At 36.4% G+C, this 22,140-nt stretch overlaps 1 protein-coding gene across 5 annotated transcripts; it reads left to right on the top strand.

Moving 5' to 3' along the window:
* The first annotated feature begins 6,101 nt into the window (after positions 1-6,101).
* Positions 6,102-12,078, top strand: LOC127878970 (uncharacterized). Of its 5 annotated transcripts, none has more exons than XM_052425539.1 (6): positions 6,102-6,250; positions 6,792-6,890; positions 8,678-8,906; positions 9,104-9,250; positions 9,953-10,023; positions 10,440-12,078. In XM_052425539.1, the coding sequence occupies exons 1-6, from the start codon at positions 6,245-6,247 to the stop codon at positions 10,536-10,538; spliced, it is 651 nt and encodes a 216-aa protein (XP_052281499.1). In that variant the 5' UTR covers positions 6,102-6,244; the 3' UTR covers positions 10,539-12,078. The 5 variants fall into 5 exon arrangements, with proteins under 5 accessions (XP_052281499.1, XP_052281500.1, XP_052281501.1 ...); XM_052425540.1 differs by having other exon boundaries at positions 6,113-6,246; XM_052425541.1 differs by having other exon boundaries at positions 6,148-6,272.
* The last annotated feature ends 10,062 nt before the right edge of the window (positions 12,079-22,140 follow it).

Here is a 22,140-nt window from a genome sequence, read left to right as displayed (position 1 = left end):
TTGTCAATAACCACCTAAAAAATCTATTATTAGGCTCGGCGATCTTGACCTTGACCCCAAATGACATCAAGCGTCATCAAAAGGTAGAGGTCCATGCAAGGTACCTACATGCCAAATATGAAAGCGATTGGTAAAGTATTGAAGGCGCTATGAGAAACGGTAGCAAAAGTGCGACGGAAGGAAGTCTATTATTAGCCTCGGTGACCTTGACCCCAGTGACCTCAAACCTCATCAAAAGGTAGAGGTCCATGCAAGGTACCTACATGTCAAATATGAAAGCGATTGATTAAGTATTGAAGGCGCTATGAGAAACGGTAGCAAAAGTGTGACGGAAGGAAGTATTTTATTAGCCTCGGTGACCTTGACCCCAGTGACCTCAAACCTCATCAAAAGGTAGAGGTCCATGCAAGGTACCTACATGCCAAATATGAAAGCGATTGGTAAAGTATTGAAGGCTCTATGAGAAACGGTAGCAAAAGTGTGACGAAAGGAAGTAAGGATCGAAGGACAAACTGGCAACTATATGCTCCGCCGAAATTTTATTTCGGGGAGCGTAAAAAACAAAATGCCGAGGTTGACTGCTCTTTTCTGTAGAGATTGAAGCGAAATTGCCGTACTGTATTTGTGATGTATGACATTATTATTTTATCACAAAATGGTACCAAAAATGTTCTGCATAACGTATTGGTAAATAAAGCCCTTCAAACTTTTAGACGAAATATTGGATATAAGTTACCATTCCATAATTATCAGATGATTTTACTTTGCATAAACAATTATAAAAGCGGACAAAGATAAACCATATTTAATTCAAAATACAAATAAACCAATAATAATGTTTAATTACCGAATACGCCCTTATTTAAACTCTAATTACAACAGTTTATCAAATATTCTTTTAGATAACTTAAAATATTTCATGTTAGATGTCTTTAGCTCATGCGCAAACAGATTAAAGCGGACATGCATCATCGGTGTTCGTCAAGTATATCATAATTGACGAACAAACACTTCAACCTTTTCAGTGAGTGATACATGTATATGACCATTTATGAGGAATATTAATTACTTTTTGAAATTACGGACGCCTACATTTTTGCTTTAATTCAAAGTATCGCCGTAAGGAATAGTTCTTTCAGCTGAGAAATACCTCTCACATTCCAACCCTATCAACTAATGTATACATAAACATGGAACAGCAAACAACACGTGACGGGGATGCTGCCGGCCAGTGTTTTCACAAACATGGTCATTAAATAGCTTTTAATAACCACGAACTGGCTGTGGGTCGCGTACAGCTGTGGTTTCTGTGTTTATTTATACACTACAGTGGAACAGGGTAAGATCGTATTCATCGCGACCATAAACAGTACTTAACAACTTCTTTTACCCATTTATGCCTAGTGGACTCTCCCGTCCTTCTAAATTGGACCAATTTATTTCCAAAATTAGGGATGTCTATAGTATATTTATTTCTATATTTAGAATATTTCTTACAAAAATTCCTTTAAGCAAACAGCGCAGACCCTGATGAGACGCCGCATCATGCGGCGTCTCATCTGGGTCTACACTGTTTGCCAAGGCCTTTTTCTAGACGCTAGGCATAAATGGATTAAACTTGGTAGTGTAGATCCTCATAATAAATGTACGGATATTTTATATTATTTTAAATATATTAAATAATTAATATGGTATATTTTCACCTAATGCGAACTGAGCTTAAGTCAGTAGAATCGTGATATTTATTGAGATCAGTGCGTTACTGATCTAGTCGATATACGATGTGAACATGTCATCTAAAAAGGCCGACCCTCATCCTCATCAAACGTACCTGCGGTCTTTAATACACTATATAAATTAAAAAATAGTATTTCATTATTAAGTTTCATTTGTATTGAACACGCCATTCGCAGTTTTGTTTTATAGAAAATAATAACATTATACCAACTATTCATTCATATGAAAACGTGTACAACATCCGAAATCAGCTAAGTTTTGTTCGCGCGAGACGTAATACACTATCACCAGTCATCTCAGATAGTGGGGTCATATGGTGAAATGATTGTTCACTTTTTGATAAAAGCAACAAACTAGGCACATTTGTAGATTTAAGTACTTTATTCAATTTTAGCTATGGACCCATCTCCAATTTTCAAGATAACCGCCATTTTCAAGATGGCCGCCAAAATTTAGGAAATTACATTTTGCTGTCATATTTGATTAAAATATTCTGTTTTTTGGCATTAAAATTACCTATTTTATGTTATTAATTAATTAAAAATGAATTAAATATTGCATATAAGTCAAAATGGCTTCCAAAATGGCCGCTAAAGTACAAAAAATAGGATTTTCCTACTCTAATCTATAATTTCAATACTCATTGAACGTATGCTATGTAAGCAAGTGATTTTCTTTTTCTTTGTATTTACAGATACCTTCATTTGTGTAATATTCTCAACATATTGTGTCAGTCCTTAAATAAAGAAAAAACTGCATTCAACGAGTTCACACTTCCAACCTTAAAGCTGCCTTAAAATCTAACCGCGGTCACATCCTCCACCGAATATGGTGCTTGTATTCAGTGGAATTTGTTCACTTTTAGATAAAAGCAACACACTTTGCTCATTGGTAGTTAAAAGTATTTAAGATAAAATAGGATATGAACCCAATTTATATTTTTCAAAATGGCCGCCATTTTCAAAATGCCTGCCAACCTATCAAAAAAAAGGAGAAAATATCGAGGTGCTGACTTTTTGTTCTAATCTTTTACAAATCAAATGAAATATTACAATTCTTTATTACTAATTATGCTGATAATCAAAAATCTTTGCAAGAAAAACATTTATTATAAGTATTTTGTTAATTTTGTACTTTTTGTAAGGTCAAAAAGTCATTTTGGGGAGGGACATTATGATTTTTGGCAAATATTCATTTACTTTCATAATAAATAAATCCATAAAGCAGATTATCATGGTCCGAGAGCCCACTGGTGTTAATTGCAAGTTTTGAGGCCAATAATGTTTGTGTTTATTTGAAAAGAGAATAATATATGCTTCCAGAAAACCCATTTCTTAAGTGTCACAGTCGTGCATATCTATGATTTGTTAGGGTAAAATAACTCAAAATCGAAAGTTTTCTCTTTGATATCTGGAATAATTAAATAAATAGACATTTTCAGTCATGGGAATTTACCCAGGGTTTCAGTTTTGGGGTATTAAATAATAATCAGAAACCTTTCTGATAATTCATTAAAAATAGTAATTTTCCATGTATTTTTTTTTTAGATAAAAACCACCAAATTTCGCACTTTAATTTTGCAAATTTGCCCATTTTTCACATTTTAATTCTGCGAATTCTTTTACCAAGTTAACAATTTCCAACATATTTGTCTAATCAGTGTTTTAAAAACACACATATGACCTCCTTGTTTCATTCAAACAACGACTTTTTTTATCAACATCTATTATTGATTTTGGGTGAAAATGAATAAAATCACACACAAAACTGCTGCTTTCTGGAATAATTTGATTTAATTAGATTTATAAGACATGTGATCATTATAATAATCAAATATTGTTCGCATATATGATCACTCTAAACAAACAATTCAAATAAGATAACTCTAAACAAACAATGAAATGACCGCAGTGTTATTATAGGTCAAAACCACTATTTGTTACAGTTTATGTAGGTTAAAAACCACTAAATTTAAACTATTTTAGCTGTTTTATTCCATTTTCAGGTTTTAGTTCCTCGAATTTTCACTCAACTGAAATAATTTTCAAAATAGTAGTCTAAATATTGTATTAAAAACACACAAAAAGGGTCTCCTGATTTAATTGAAACATTAACATTTTTGAATGACGACTTTTAGTGAGATTTCAGGACCAATATACGAAATCAAACACAAAACTGCTGATTTCTGGAATAATTTGATATAGTTAGATTTATAACACATGTGATCACGATAATAATAAAACTGTTCGTCTTTGTACATATGCGTATAACATAGCTCAAAACAAAACATTCCAATTAGTACAGTGTACTTGTAGTTTTAAATCCACTAACTTTTTTTACATTTTCTTGCTTTTTGAGTCATTTCACCTGATTCATTTGTGCGGTTTTCATACAACAATTGCAAATGTCGATATCTATGTAATTTAGCGGCCATTTTGGAAGCCATTTTGACTTATATGCAATATTTAATTCATTTTTTCTCATGTAGAAACATATTTTCATTAATTTATAATATAAAACAGCTATTTTTAATGCCAAAAACAGAATATTTTAATATAGAATCAGAATATGGCAGTAACATGTAATTTCCTAAATTTTGGAAGCCATCATGGCGGCCATCTTGAAAACGGCGGCCATTTTGAAAATTGGAGATGGGTCCATAGCTAAAATTGAATAAAATAATTTTATCTACAAATGTGCCAAGTTTGTTGCTTTTATCAAAAAGTGAACAATTCCACTGAATACAAGCACCATATGATCCCGCTAAGAGGCATTCGTTCAAATGGGACAAACAGGACGCGCGTCACTGTAGAGGGTATTTAATTTGTTATAATAAGACATCACCTCCTACAGTTACTCATAGAAAATCACACATTTCCCAACGATGATGCAATTTATAAACAATGCACTTTATGTGATTAATACCTATCCATATCTAACAGAAAAAAATCCGTTTTAACTTGTTTTATATTTGAATTATATTTATCATACCTTATCATTTTGAGGATACTATGCATGCACATGAGTAAAACAGCGAGGCACTTGAAATTAATGGATACAAATGTAAATATATAATGTTGATGTATTGGTAGCCCATTTATATGTTTGATTTGATTTTAAATATGTTTTAATGGAACATATATTTGTTTGTTTTAATAAATAACAAAAATCAGGTACTGTTCATAATTGTCCCTTGGAACCTTTCAGAAAATTCTGAAGAATTCCTTTTAACCCATTTATGTCTATTGGACTAGGGATTTCTAGTATACTTATTTCTATATTTAGAATATTTCTTACAGAAATTCCTTAAATCAAACAGCGCAGACCCTGATGAGACGCCGCATCATGCGGCGTCTCATCTGGGTCTACGCTGTTTGGCAAGGCCTTTTTTCTAGACGCTAGGCATAAATGGGTTATGTTGCATTTTCAACCTGTGCTTAATGTGCCTAAGATGGAGAGAAGACCAAGAGGGATTCGAGTCGACTAAAACAATAGTTTTTTTCTCAGTTATTTTTCCATGTTTGCCATTTACCTTTTCACCAGTTATATGTGAATACATAAAACATTATTAATATAGCATACAAGGCACATACAATCAGAATTCTTTTTAGTGGTACATAGGTAAATACAATATACTACAGTGCAATCATTTATAAAAGTTGACACTCATACTACATATATTTTCAGAGTAACAAAAACAAACACACTCTCACATGCGAGAACAAGAGTTCACGCGCGGCCGGTTAATATTCTTTGACGACCGATTACAACGTTTCGAAGTAGGTGAATGAATTGAGATAGAATGTGTGCTACCCACCCATCTGTCAGCGGATGGGAGATACAAATGTTTATTTTAGTGACCACCATTCATTCGCGGAAGTGAAACTCCGGTGACGGGTCCGAGACGCGAGAGACGCTGGCATCCATCTGAGAAAAGGCGCTCATGAATGATTTGCGGGGCCTTTGTGTGTGTCCAGGGCCACGTTATGTATTCATCTACCATAGTTATAAACCAAATAAATTGTTGGTTAATATGTGTAACTTTGCAATTAATTAACGTGCATTAAGCCCAGTCTTCACAGAGAGCGGCCTCTTTGCAGGGGCTGTTTTGGGCGAGATCAAAATAACATGCACGTTGTACACAGGGATAGAGTACACGGGAAGTCGGAATAAAGTAATATTCTAGATAGTTGCATGTGATGAATCGATAGAAAAACACCAAATCTGTTTTAAAGTTATATGCCATAAATCTATCGCAAATTCGATAGAAGCAATGATTAAGGCTCATGGTAAGTACAGGTGCCCGACACACATATTTCTCATTGACGTCCTGTGGTACATCACATAGGAGGTTGCTCAATGAACCTGAGATAACCCAAGGTTGTAGATATAGCTCTAATTAATTGCACAGATTAGGCCATTCTTAACTACATAATCGAAAGCATTGCTTGGCGTTTTCGACTTCTGTCTTCTGTCGTTGGAATTTCAAAACAAGCACTTGATACAAATGTCGGTAAAATAATATTACTGTCTCGGTAATAAGAATCAGTGTTTAGATTTGGTTAGTCAATTAAAAATCATATGTGGAGAGCGTGTATGCTGGATTTAATATTTTGTTATAAATTGTATCCGAAGAACACTGGCGGATTTGTATTTTATTTTATTTTCTTGTATGTAAACGAAGTCTTCGTCAGCTATTCTTGTGTCTTGGACTTTGAAGCGTGTTTTAATATATTTACCATTCTCGATTTCTAATACGTATTATATAAGTCCAACGCTATTTTTAATAAGTCAATAATATAAGTAAATGTGTGGGTTTTTTTCAAATAAGACTTATAGCGCTCCCAACGGTACAAGAAATATGAACATGTACAAATGGGTTTTCTCTATATTAATTCATTATCTTTCAATCAAACATGAAATAACCAAAGGTGGTATGCCAAAGTGAAATGATTATACAAAACAAAATAGAAAAAAACAGATTAGTTTTTTTATTATTATTATTTAGTACCAACTGCACAAGTTTTATCTTTCCACACGTGTTTCCATTCTAGACCATGACGAACGCACGTGTCGCTCGGGCAATTAGTCTGCTACTGTATATGGCGGTCTGCGGTATGTCGCAGGATATCGATGAGGTGAACATTTATCAGGTAATAAAGTACCTTCTTTATTCTTTGTAATACTTTATTATATAATGTTTTCCATTATTACTTTTTTGGTTATATTTTATTGTTACATAAAAAAGGCCTACGTGTTTTAGTCAAACCATTAAATGTTCATTTTCCTGAAAACAAACGTCAAGCTACAGGTTGCTCATTCCTCAGATAAGTACACGAGAGACATTTTAATGTAAAAAAGTATATAAACACAAACTGCTCAACCTCAAAACAACATAATTAAATTATCAATTTGAGACTTTATGTTGTACGCTTATTTTTTAACTCCAACAGCAAGCACGAATATTGGCACATATATCAATTGTATATTGTGACGGAATATTTCTATATTAACCAATTATGTAACAAGAACACTATATGTTGAACGACTTGTGCTCCTTTAAAGGGACCTTTTCACAGATTTTGGCATGTATTGAAGTTTGCCATTAAATGCTTTATATTGATAAATGTAAACATAGGATCTAAAGAGCGCCAGTACAAAAAAAACAAGAATAAAATTTAAGAAAGAAAAAGGTACCCTAAACTCGGCTCGAACCACTGACCCCTGGAGTAAAAGTTTAACGCTTTGACAACTCGGCAATCCGTGCTCACACGATGAGCGATGTATTTTATACTTTATATAAGCAATCATTGTAGTGTCACAAATTATAACGACAACAACAGAACTTCCAAAATTATTCAATTGTTTCGCGTTGCAACGCTTTAGCATGGTTAATCTTCAGTATGACTGCTTACTCACAAATATCATAACTTCATCCAAAATTTGCGAATCTGAAGCACTTTTTTCTCAATTTTGTCAATTAACCAAAACGTGAACAGGTCCCTTTAAATACAGTTTTGTTTTATTTTACTAGTATTAAAATAAAAGCCACACATCTTGAAATGAACTACATGTCAAAGTAAATTTAAGTATACATAAGAAACATATTTTATGTATGCCATTTAGAATATATCTAGTGGTTACAAGGTAGAAATCCGTCTTATATTGCTCTTTAAAACTTAAAAGATAATCGCGTTTGTCGAAATGGACGTATACGTCTAGAAATTCTACCATCGGTTTTAAAAGTGGTGCCGTTTGTAACATAATAAATTGCTTGCCTATCTACGCTATAGATTTGATTTTATACATGCCAATTAGAATATATCTGGTGGTTACACGGTAGAAATCCGTCTATTTTGCGCTTTAAAACTTAAAATAATCGCGTTTGTCGAAATATACGTATACGTAAAGAAATCCTACCTTCGGTTTAAAAAAAAGATAATTGCTAACTAGGCTATAGATTTAATGTCAATTTTGCACACTTTCAAATTGCATCTATATGTATCGATTAACATGTATTTCATTTCAAGGTGTGTGGCTTTAACGGATATCACATACTAGTACTACTTATTCATCTTAATCATTTGATCATGTAATTTATTATTGCCTTCAACTCCAATTTGAGAAGAACCGCATATCTGAATAATACGTCGAATTTCGACCTAACTCAATGCAATGTAGACCGCTTGCTTGAAAAAAAGAGACGCGCTCTATAAAAACATGACTCAATGTATTAGTGTAAAGTATCACTGAAAATAAGGTTGTGCAGTCCGCACAGGCCGATCAAGGATTGCACTTTCCGCTTTTATGGATTTTTTTCTCCGGCCGATTTTAAATGAAAGTCCAGTCAATGCAGAAAGTGACGACACTTAACGTACAGACATTATACGCTGTTTCCCAGAGTGAGGCTCGAATACAAATGAACGAATCTACATTTTAGGATCATCGCGACATAATGCAGCTTGACCAGCAGCTGAGTCACCTGTCAGCCCAGTTTGGTCTGATGGAGGGTCGAGTGGACGCCACTCGACAAGCTATATTCCAGGAAATAACGAAACTGGATCATGACGTCAAGACGCACAGCGCGGATATTCACGCGACGAAGACGGTTGTGACGACATTGGTAGAAGACAATGTCAATATGCAGGGGAAAATTCGCACCTTGCAAGGTAATATAAAAAACTGTTTGCGACATAACATATTTTCATGTAAAATCTGATATGTTACGGCTATCTATATATTGATTCCTTACAGTGTCATGTTAGCTTTAAGGAAAGATTATGTAAGGATACATTTAAGTTATTGTATATGTGCATTACATTATCTATATAGGCCGTATCGTTCAGCAATCAATACTAATTTGCAGGTGTAGGTTCCGACGTCAACGGTCTGCGCACGCGCGTGGACAGAGTGGAAGGTGACGTCACACGTAAAATGACAGCGTCTGACAATCGTATTGAAAGGGTAGAGGGTTCGCTGAATAGTCAATGGGACGCCTACCAGAAAGTAACAGGTTATCGTAAATGATTGTACATGTTATATTTCATATATTGGCTTGCAAATGTTTCACATGCGATGCAGTTTATGTTATGCACAACTACAGTATTTATAGCTACATATGCCGATGCGATCGCCTTTTAATTATTCCCCGCCATAGGCGGAGGGATATTGTTTTGGCGTTGTCCGTCCGTCCGTCTTTCCTTCTTTCCGTCCGTCCTTCCGTTCGTCCGTCCGGCACTTTTGTGTCCGGAGCCATATCTTGGAAGTGCTTTGACGGATTTCATTGAAACTTGGTTTGAGTATATATCTGGATAAGAGGATGATGCACGCCAAATGGCATTGTACATCATCGGATAATAAAAGAGTTATGGCCCTTTGTACTTTGAAAAAAAAATGCTTTTTTGTGTGTCCAAAGCCATATCTTGGAAGTGCTTTGACGGATTTCATTGAAACTCTGTATGAGTATATATATATGGATAAGAGGACGATGCACGTTGGCGTTGTCCATCCGTCCAGAAAACTTTTGTGTCAAGAAGTATAATGGCGGGGGATATCAATTCAACGAATTTCCTTGTTCATGATGAAGTAACCCATGTTTACCCTTTCACATATCCGATGTTCACTAGAACAGTCCAATATACAAAACCCTTAGCCTATCTGTGATATTCGTGATTCACTATCGTACGTGAACCTTATTGTTGCTTGTCTTTAACAGTGGCCATGAACGAAAAACTGCAAGGCTACGAGACGGCTATTTCCAAGCTGAAAAACGACGTCACATCTGAGGTACATTGACATTTACGAATTGCTTTAAAAAATCCTAAATATTTTTATCATCGTATTCTTCTTGTGAATGTTCTGATGGTTACATGACATTGAAATGGCAATTTGTGCCGGTGAACTCATGGAAGTTTACGAGTTCTTACCTTGTGCAACTACATGTGTATACCGTATGGTTTAATCAATTTCATGCATAACTGATATGATAGAAACAATTTAAATCTATTAAAATTATTGAATAAAAACGAAAATTTGTGCATGTATACGCGATAGTTCTAAACGGCTTTCCAGACTTAAGATTTCTCATAAAAATGACAACGTTAAAAATTAACGTAAAACGTACGCCGGTGAATGACCGGCTACTTGAATTCTATTGTTCAACGATATAGATTCGAATCACGAGTTCACGTTTTCGTTTTTAGTTCGGGAAGATAAAGCACACGATGGAGCAGACGGTGACCGAACTCCGGGAGCAATACGAGTCGAGACTGGCCTCGGTAGAGCGCCTCCTGCAGAAATAACGCGACCACGTCGGGTCTGCGGAGTTGTTCAGTTTAATTCACTGACCATTAGGCGTTGACAAGTAGTTCGTTTCAACTAATCCGACCGACCAAACATTTTCGCAGACCATATACTTTTTGGTATTTCAGGCTGATTTTTCGATCATTTTCTTATCTCACTAAAAAAATTTAAGTGTGTGGTCATTTTTACTATCAAAGATATTTTTCGATGATATCCGCTTAATTTATTTTAATAGACTAAAAATAACCGAAGAAAGAGTGTTGAAGACATATTTGAGATATTTCTGCATGTTACTGCTCATTGAAAGTAATTTTGGTAGAGTGACAAAAATGGAAATACAATGTTTCAGATTTACAAATGTTCGTTGTAGTTATGATATTTTACGCGAAACGATTGAATAATTTGGAGAGTTAGTTGTTATCGTTACATTTTGTGAAATAACGAGGAATATATACAGTAAATAAAACATCAATTACTGTATGAGCAGGGATGGTCGAGTGCTTTCAGTGCAAGACTCCAATGGTCAGTGGATCGAGCTCTGTTGAGGATTACTTTTCTCTTTATTTAATTTTAATCATATGCTTTGTGGAGCTATTTAGTTTCGATGTTTACATTGATCAAATTAAAGCATTTAATGACTATGCATGCGAAATCTGTGAAAGGTTAAAAGAAAAAAGTGTATTCGATTTCCAAACCTTGTTTTGTACGTATTGTTAGTGGAAACAAATTACTTTTGTAGGCCTTAATATCGTTGTTTGTATGTATAGATCTACTATGTCTGATTGAACAGAAAAGCATTGGTTCAATATCCCAAAAATAGAAAGTAAATTATGCAATCGATTATTCAAAATATTTATTAAAATGCATTCTGTGTAAAAAAAACTTTTTAAAACAAATATGAAGTTAAGATAATAAAACTGGAAGCTCTATACACTTGCGGTGAAAACATGTTTCACATCGTTATAAAAAAGAAAAACAGTGTTAGATAAAAAAATTTTTTTAATTAACTTATTATTATCACGTTGATTGCATCTGTTTCTCGTTTAATACTATCAGTTTGATTGTGAGAATTTTCTACAACCATATTTTTGTGTCAGTTTTTTAAGTGAATATATAATGCATTCGTTGTTATTAGTCTGCAATCAAAAAGTTATTTTACTGCGAAATGCTTTCAGTAACCACGGGTGCCGGTCACCTGGTTTTCTTTCGACATATAAACAGATGGCAAATATGTGTAGCAGTTATAATTGACAAAGCTGTTATAATAATGGTGCTATAACTGATGGCCAGACAGTTTCTACTGTTTCAATAATTGCAGGGTTTTAACATCGCAGCAGGATGCAGTGCAATGATTTTGTTATAAATTCAATATAATATCAGTGCTTTCTTAATCGCGAGTTACATTCAGTAATGACATGTGGGGGATTTATAGTTGATGCAGCATATAAAATGTATGACCGTATGTAAACTTTAAGTCTGTTTATTTTGGGTTTACAGGTTTGTATCTGTTGTTTGTTGTAAATAAACATCAACTGCGATCACGTGCCTTAAGTGAGTTTCATTTCATTCCACGAGAGGCCAATTAAAAGTGAAAAACAACGTTCGTTTAGCAATTTGTTATTTGTGATATGCCTACGTAGATTAGATTCGTATGCATTTAGTTTGTCTTAGTGCATGAACACCTAAGTAATGTAGATATGCACAAACTTGAACTGCTCATCTAAATGAATACCATTTGGCATACAGTGTGATGTGATGAAATAATATTAAGTGTACAGAACATAATACAAATTCATAAACTGATTACATTGTTTGATCAACATAACATATTAATTCATGATTACGATGATTGGGATTTTGGCCGGTTTAAGATAGCACCAACAGAAGCACGTACTGATCCCTACAGAAAAACCGTTAGGGCCATCGTGGTTACACATTAAAATCCAGAGGGCGACAATGCGATAGTACGATGGCGACAATGCGACAACGCGAAAGTACGATGGCGACAATGCGATAGTAAGATGGCGACAATGCGACAACGCGATAGTAAGATGGCGACCATGCGATAGTACGATGGCGACAATGCGACAACGCGATAGTACGATGGCGACAATGCGATAGTCATATCGTACTGTCGCCATCGTACTATCGCCATCGTATTGTCAAACTGTCGCATTGTCGTCATCGTACTGTCGCATTGTCGTCTATCGCCTTCCGGTACACATGCGCACATCGTATTTTTTCCTAGATGGAGCCACTTTTAAAAATACTTTACAGTTCGGCATACTTTACATCAATACCCATTCTATAACTTAATAAGAATTTGATTTCATTATAACTGTAACCTCTTTCAAAGAACATCTTTATAAAGTCATCTATTTTGTTTCTGCAATAAGAATAGTTTGTGTACCGGAAGGCGATAGTCGACAATGCGATAATACGATGACAACAGTGCGACAGTGCGACAATAAGATTGCGACATTGCGATGGCGACAATGCGATAATACGATGACGACAATGCGATGACTATCGCATTGTCGCCGTCGTACTATCGCGTTGTCGCCATATCGTACTATCACATTGTCGCATTGTCGCCATCGTACTATCGCGATGGCCCTTACGGTATTCGGTAGATCCCTGCATCATATAAAGCTTCCGCGAATTGAAAATTGCGACGATCATGGCGACAGTGCGATAGTACGATGGTGACAATGCGACAGTACGATGACGACAATGCGACAGTGCGACAATAAGATGGTGACAGTGCGATGGCGACAATGCGATAATTTGATGACGACAGTGCGATGACTATCGCATTGTCGCCATCGTACCATCGCGTTGTCGCCATATCGTACTATCACATTGTCGCATTGTCGCCATCGTACTATCGCGATGGCCCTTACGGTATTCCGTAGATCCCTGCATCATATAAAGCTTCCGCGAATTGAAAATAGCAATATTCGCACAATAATTTTAAGATATTAAAATCTTTAATGGGCGCAAAGTTTCAATACATTATTTACGTTTGCGCTGTTTGTATCAAAGTTTAGTATTCGAATAGTTGTGCAGATCAGCATCAATACCTTCGTTGTCAAACCCAACACCACCACAACACTGAGTGTAGCATTCAAACAAAAATAAGTAAACGCAGCGATTGGAGTGCTTTGATTCACTATTATATGTATGTACATATATATAAGCCTCGTTCTGTGAAAGGGGGGGGGGGGTGTTGAAGCATGTGTGTTAAGTATCGTCCCAGATTAGTATGTGCAGTCCGCACATGCTAATCAGGGGCGTCACTTTCCGCTTTCATGGTATGCTTTGTTTCAATGAAGCGAAAATCCAGTTTAGGCGGCAAGTGTCATCCCTGATTAGCATTTGCGGACTTCACAGGCTAATCTAGGACGATACTTTACGCACATTCATCAAACCCACTTTTCACAGAGCGTGGCTTATATGTATTAACATCGCTGGTATCGTAGAAACAACGTTAACCCATTTATGCCTAGTGGACTCTCCCATCCTTCTGAATTGGATAAATTTATTTCCAAAATTAGGGGTGTCTAGTATATTAATTTCTATATTCAGAATATTTCTTACAGAAATTCCTTTAAGCAAACAGCGTAGACCCACATGAGACGCCGCATCATGCTGCGTCTCAGCTGGGTCTACGCTGTTTACCAATGCCTTTTTTCTAGACGCTATGCATAAATGGGTTAAACTTTGTACAGCTGCACCAGCAGGAAAGAAATCTTTAAAAAGCAAGTGTTTCTGTATTTATGACAAAGTATTAATTGCCAAACAGTGTTACACAAAAAATATGAGTTACGCTCAGGGAAAACGGTACTTGAGGCATGTGCATATATACCCGTAGTCTTAAATTGCGAACTGCACAGACTAATCCTGGACGACACTTTACGAACATGCATTAAGCCCCGGTTTCCTACAACTTAAAACGTTCCAGTGTCGGCTGATCGAGTACGTGTTTGGAGGGAGTTGTTTTGACAGACAGCTTTTTGTCGGCGGTGCCTCTTGTTGATCTAGATCTAGATTTTTGTTGATACCAGGTAATCCGAAGCACCGCATGCTTCGGATGAACGGTACCAATCTATACCAACAAGCTCTTTAATCAAAGCCGGGACTCGATGTTGCAGGCTTTTAGTCAATATCCAAGCAGAATTGTCGTTCCTTTCTCTCACATACAATGGTGGTTCTAGTAAAATGTCTGCGCGGAGGTTGTTATCATATCTTTTGAATAAATTTTTAAAATAATGATTTCGTTCCCAGCTAATTTTCATTGAAAAAAGTTGATTTACAATACTCTCTTACGGTAATTCGCTTACGAGTCGGACACATTCGCCCTCAACATTGACACGTAAATGTCTGTATTATTTATTGCGGTATCGATTCCATATATTTATACAAATACAAATATTCACAGTAACAGCCCTGTGTTGATTTTACAAGTGTATTATTTTGTCAAAATGTTGACGAAAATAAGATTCAAGAAGATGACAAATGACATGGATACTTTGAGTGTCTATCCGAACTTTACAACAAAGGACCCATTTGTAGCACTGACACAGAAAAGAACAAAAATAAAACATTATGTGATTTATGTTGTTTGTGAGCTTATAGATTTTTTACAGATCGAGTCACGTTAATTGGAATGCATATGTGAATAATTCTCATCCGTATGCCTCTGTCAGTAGGTTAACTCATGTTCGCCATTTTTCGTTTTTCTTAAGGGCTAATTGAGTTGAAACACATATTTCACTGTCTTATCTATAAAATAAAACAAACGACTGAAAATAGCCTTGAACTATTACAGAATATTTTTTTCAATATGTAGTTATTGGTGAATGATGTAAACTGCATCTGGCCAAAATGTCGATGGTTGGATTATCGATATTTCAAAATTCTGATTTGACCGTCACCAGAAGTTTTTTAATACTGATACATATCCCAATTTATTGTGAGAAAATATTTGATAATATTTCATTTCGAAACTCTGGTAAAATTGAGTGCCAATGGTAAAATGTTTGTTAAAAAGTCTCAAATCATGTCAAACAGATTGATCTTTGCAAGCAACAAAGACAAAAATGTCCGACTCAATGGCAAAATCAACTTAAGGGAGCGTTACGCTCGATTGGTCACTGTCGGCTGGGTACTTCTTACATCAGGGACCTATACAAATGTATAGGCCCCTGCTTACATGTACCCCGGGTACATGAAAGTATACTTACATGTACAACGGGTATGGTAAATATACTAAAACGTACCCGGCCGATATTAGACTGTACCTAAGTTTTATTCCCGCTCACAAGCCGATGTCGTAAAACGCGCTGACGATTACCGTAATTACGAAACAAATTTCTACTTAAAAAAATAGCTGCATAAACATGCTTTTTCAGTATGAGTTTCGATAATATAGAGGACATTTAACAGAAAATTTACATAAATATGAACATAATAAATTAAAAAAAATAGCCGACAACGACCGATTCAGCGTTTAAATTCCCGAGTACGTTTTAGTATTTTTACCGTACCCGGGGTACATGTAAGTAGTACCCGAGCCGACAATGACCAATCGAGCGTGAGGCTCGAGTTACCCTAGTCATCTATTGATATTAATATTAAGGTATTCCTTAAGATGGATTAAATCTCACAATATAGCTGGCATGACTTTTAGCATTTATTTCGTACGAGTGTGTTAATTTGAAGCAATTTCAACAAAAAGCGCATGTTTCGTTTGTTCGGAAATCAATCATCTTTCTTGCTCCTGTTGTAATGTGTAGGCGAACTTTATGAAAGTGTGTCCCCACTCAAATGTCAGACAAGCGGAAACCTTATCTCAGAAAGCCTTGGTAAAGCAAACATCCTGCACCGCCAGTTCCAATCTGTCTTCTCAGGAGTCTCCCCTCTGTCCCTATCCCAGCTATGTAGAAATACCCTAGGAAATTCACCCTACCCCACCATGCCCAAGATAGAAATAGACCCCAAAGGTGTCCTGAAATTACTTCAAAACATTAAAGTTGATAAGGCTGCTGGCCCAGATATGATAAGACCCATTGTCCTCAAGGAACTCCGGCACGAAATCCTTGACCTAGTGTCACTGATTTTCCAAAAGTCCGTAGACTCTGGTCAACTCCCATCCGATTGGACGAAGGCAAACGTCTCTCCTCAATTTAAAAAGGTGACACTAACGACCCAGCAAACTATAGACCCATATCTTTTATATATGTGTCCTATGCACACTCCTAGAACACATTATCGCATCTAACCTATCCACACACTTCACCAAACACGGCATACTCTACGAGCTACAACACGGGTTCCGCGAAAGGCGGTCATGTGAGACTCAACTTGTGGAGTTGTGGATGACTTAGAGAAAACCCTTGCATCCGGCAAACAGACCGACCTAATCCTACTGGATTTTAGTAAAGCCTTTGACAAGGTCAATCACCTCAAATAACTCCATAAACTCAAGGAACATGGTGCTTCTGGCCAGGCCATATCCTGGATCCAGTCCTTCCTAATTGGCAGATCCCAATCTATCTATTTATCTATATATACTGTCTAACTCCCCTTTCGGGTATTATCGACAGGTGCGCAGTCAGTGCAGGTAAAAGTGTTAAAAGTGACTAAGTGAGAATGTTAAAAGTATGTTAGATTTATTAAAGGTGAAGTGATTTAAGGTTAAAAACTGATAAAAACATGTCTCCCAGAGTTCAAGGGGCAGAAGGAGAAAGCAGGGACTGCTTAGACCTTTCAAGATCAGGATGTAAAACTGTAGTGGCGGGGAGGTTGTTCCACATCACAATAGCACTTGGAAAAAAATGAAAATAATTTGCAGTAGTATGGATCTGTCTGTAGGAGAGGGGATGCATGTGACAAGTGAATCTGGTGGGCCGCTCGATAAATGATGGTAGAGGCACAGCCACTAAACCTTGAACAATTTTGAAAAACATTATTAATGTAGTGTTATTTCGTCTGTCTTGTAGGGTCTGCCAACCAAGTTCCTGTTGCATGTAGGTGACACTGTCATACGAGGAATAGTTATGTTTGACCCAGCGGACTGCTCGGCGCTGTACATTTTCAATTTTTTGTATATTTTGTAATGTGTGAGGGCTCCATACGGAAGAAGCATATTCAACCTGTGGTCTAACAATGGTCTTGTATGCGAGCTGGCGAATGTTGGAATTTCTTGTCTGTATGTTTCTGCGGAGAAAATCACGAGATTTATTAGCGTTATTTGTAATTCTATTTTTATGGGTGTTCCAGGAAAGGTCTTTTAAAATGTCCACACCTAAGTATTTTGCACTGTCAACAGTTTCTAATATTTGTCCATGGAGCCTGTAATTAAAAGAGAAATTTGATTTATTTCAGGTTATTTTTAAAACTTGACATATACTTGGGTTGAACTCCATGTCCCAAAGATGTCCAGATTTCATTAGTTTATATAGATCTTCTTGTAGAGTGTTGCAGTCATGCATATTGTTGATTGTTAGGTATACTGCAGTGTCATCTGCAAATAAGCGAACTTGAGAGGTAATATACTTAGGTAAGTCGTTTATATAGAGAAGAAAAAGTAACGGACCAAGCACAGACCCTTGTGGTACCCCGGATGTCACTGGTACCTCGGATGATAGTTCTCCATCTAGAGCAACCCGTTGAGTGCGACCTATAAGGAATGATTTGATCCATGAGAAAGTATCTTTATCCACACCATGTTCCTGTAATTTGAAAAGCAGTTTAAGATGATTCACTTTGTCGAACGCTTTGCTGAAATCAAGCAATATTAGATCAGTATGTTTTCCAGATGTCATATTTCGTGCCAGGTCATCAATGAGATGTAGAAGTTGTGTTTCACAGGAACGCTTTTCTCTGAAACCATGCTGTAAGTCATAAAGTATGTTATATTTATTGAAATTAGCTGAAAGATTAGAAGAAACTATATGTTCTAAGGATTTACATAAAATACAGGTGAGAGAGATAGGTCTGTAATTTGCTGGGTCTTTTTTGTTCCCTTTCTTGAACAGCGGTATTACATTTGCAGATGTCCATACTTTCGGGAGAATTCCGGAGTCCAAGGATTTCTGAAAAAGGAGTGTTATTATTGGAGAAATTTGTGAACGTAATTCTTTTAGAACAAGAGGTTTGATGTTGTCTTGACCTTCTGCCTTGTCTGGTTTAAGATTAGATAGCAACTTCTGCACCCCATTGACACTGACTGTGATCTTTGTCATTGTTGGACATTTTCTGAAAGATGAAGATGGACTTTCATTAAGATTTCTGAAAAAGGAGAAGCATGCTTGAGAAAGGGTAAGGGAGGACATAGGTGTGAAAACGGATTGGAACTGTTGGTTCAACACATTGGCCTTTTCTTGATTCACTGAAGTTGATTTTCCTGAAACATTTTCAAAAAGATTAGAAATTCCTTGAGCGTCTTGTTTGGTGTTTCTTCGGATTAAAGTTGGATCTGTTTTCTTGGGCGTCAGGGTCTTCAATGCCTAAAATGGACTCGATATATTTATTATAAGCAATTTTGGTATTTCGTTTGATAAGGTTTTTAATATTTAGGAACATATTTCTGGTCTAATGAGCTCTATTGTTTTTGAGTCTGAAATAAAGTGTTTCTCTTTTTCTCATTAGTCGTTTTATTGGTAGGGTAATCCATGGTAATGATCTTGTACCTAAAGTTTTTAAGGAATAAATTGTTTGATACCAGTTTATATCTCATCTCAAAATATTGACCAAAGATGTTCTACCGAGGTACTTTCACCTTTTTCAAACACCCGGTCACTCACTCCTTTCATGTGGGTTTTGAAGGAAACCCAGTCTGCCTTTCTATACAGCGGTACAACCTTGGGTTTCTCTTTTGTTAATTTTGGTTTTAGATCTGAAATAAAAGATACAATATCATGATCTGAAATGCCTGGAAGAGCCTTTACAGAGTTAACAAGAGTATGATTAGAGGTCAGGAAAAGGACCAAGATGTTGTTTCCTCTTGTGTTTTCAGTCACCATTTGAGTAAGGTTAAATTCTGCAAGCAAATCAATAAAAGTTTTACATTACTGCATCCAGGTTTTGTTATGGGTTTGTGTTCTGTATCCCAGGAGAACTTGGGGGTAATTAAAATCTCCGGGTATCCAAAAATTTCCTTTCAGGTTGGGGGGGGGGTAGCTCTAGGGATTTCCTAAATTCTTCCAAACTCTGCACATCAGTTTCTTTTGGTCGATAGTATGCTGCAATATATAAAGGTTTACAGGAGGTTAAATTAATTATAATCCAGAGTAGTTCACAGTTAGTTTTTAGCTGTTTCTGTTCAGTTGCCAAAATTGTGTCTTTCACCAAAATAAAACCGCACCTTTGCTGCTTCGGTCTTTTCTGAAGGGGGTGTAACCTAAAGATTTTGGGAAAATTTCACAGTCTTTATGACCTTCGGTCAGCCAGGATTCCGTACCTACAACAATATCCGGTTTATGATTATCTAATAAGGCATAGAATTCAGCTTTTTTATTTGCTATGGATTGAAAATTTACACATATAACTTTTAATTTTGGGTACTGTTTAAAGGGTGTTTTTAGAGACCTAGGCTTGGTGGCCGTCTGCGTTTTAGTCTGTCTGTTCGGTGTATCATCATTTAGTGGATCAAACCTGTTATGGGAGAGAGAGACGACAACGAGTGCGATGAGCTACTCGAAAAATTATGACAATCAAATATCGAACATACCCACGAAAAAGACTTATCTAATGCTACTAAGTCATTGTATGTATAGGTATCAACATTCTGACAATTTATATGGTACCAGTGAGAACAAGTGGCACACTCTATGGCTTAATCATTATCAAAAGCTTCAGTACCACATGAACCACATGGGTATTCGGGGCCGGGATTTGTCATTTGATAATGAGAGAAGCAAATTACATAAGTACAGCAATGATGGATTACGGGTACATTTCTGTGGAACATGCCACTTGATCAGTTGTAGTAGATGGTATTAAGTCTGACCAAGTCCCGGTTACCTCTGGAGTGCCTCAGGGATCTGTCCTTGGCCCTCTCCTCTTCCTCCTATACATAAATGACCTCCCTTCCCTTGTTACATCCCAAATACGCCTCTTCGCTGATGACACAGCCATCTATCTTACAGTGACATCCGAGGCGGACTGCCAAAGGTTACAAAAAGATCATCGTAAACTAGAGAAATGGGAAGAGCTATGGAACATGGAGTTTAACCCTGGCAAGTGCCAGGTCCTCCATGTCACACGGAATCGTAAGCCAATTGCGTACCAATACAAACTCCATGGTCAAACCCTATCCCCAGTTAAGGACGCAAAATACCTTGGTGTTGACATTTGCCATGATTTAAGTTGGAACACACATATCTTCAGGATCACAACAAATGCAAACAGAACATTAGGTTTCCTCAAACGTAAAATCAAAACAAAACATGAAAAGGTCAAATCCCTTTCATATCAAACACAAGTACGTCCCCAACTTGAATATGCTTCCCCCGTATGGTCACCACACACTCAGGCCAACAATAACAACATAGAAATGATTCAGCGGCGAGCAGTCATATGGGTCAAAAATGACTTCTCCCATTAAACCAGTGTCACACATTTGCAAAATACACTCCATATCCCTCCCATCTTATCTTGAAGTCCCAACCAGGTTAAACAGACACATGCACCCTCTCAGTCTGCGTCAAGTCCACACAGGTTAAGATTATTTTAAGTATTCTTTCTTCCCCCACACCACAGTCATGTGGAACAGGTTACCCCACCCCGTCGCAATGCTGCCTGATCTTGAGAGCTTCAAGCAGGCAGTTGCCCAACTTAGCCACTAAACCCATGGGAATTGTTTTTATCATTTTTATCCTTTGTATACTATATGACTTTTAAACCTCCTAACCACCTAACAGCACTATTCTTCTTTTTGTACAAATTCTTAATTTGCTGAAAGATATCTTTCTCAGCTATTACTCGTTTACTATACTAACAGCCAACGCGCATCCTGTCCATAATACTCGCGAGAGGCGAGAGGTGTGAGGCAGTACTATGAGATAGATGGATAGAAGTAGAGTGTAACCTCAGTAGTCTTATGTGGCGTGGTATTTCAGAAGCGTCAAAATGGCTACCAATGTATCTAGGGTAAATTCTTACTGGTTTTCATAGTTTTAAATTGATACACCCTCATCAAATGTAGTCTAAACTTGATCAAGCATAGGCGATATGATTTTAAATACATAAATATAAACACAATTTCACGTAGAAGATACATTATTGTGTTTCACACGTTTTCGCGACTTGTCATAAATTGTTGGTAATTTAATTATACATTTCATGAATTGTATGGCTAAATAACCTATTTCAAATCAATAAGGATCAATCACACTACGCTTAACTTGTCAGTTGGTTTAAAATTTAAAACAATCAGCAGTATACTTATTGTCAGCATGTGGTCTTGTCAAATTTGTCAATTTGTGTGACTTTTGGCCAATTTGTTGTCAGATCTACTGAGTTCAGAGGAACATTTTCACAGAATGACCCAAATGAAAACATGTTCAATTCTTTGACATAAATTACAAAAATAAA

This window comes from Dreissena polymorpha, chromosome 4, assembly GCF_020536995.1.
Source record: "Dreissena polymorpha isolate Duluth1 chromosome 4, UMN_Dpol_1.0, whole genome shotgun sequence".
In the NCBI taxonomy this organism is placed as follows: Eukaryota; Metazoa; Mollusca; class Bivalvia; order Myida; family Dreissenidae; genus Dreissena; species Dreissena polymorpha.
This window is presented reverse-complemented; position numbering and strand designations above follow the sequence as displayed.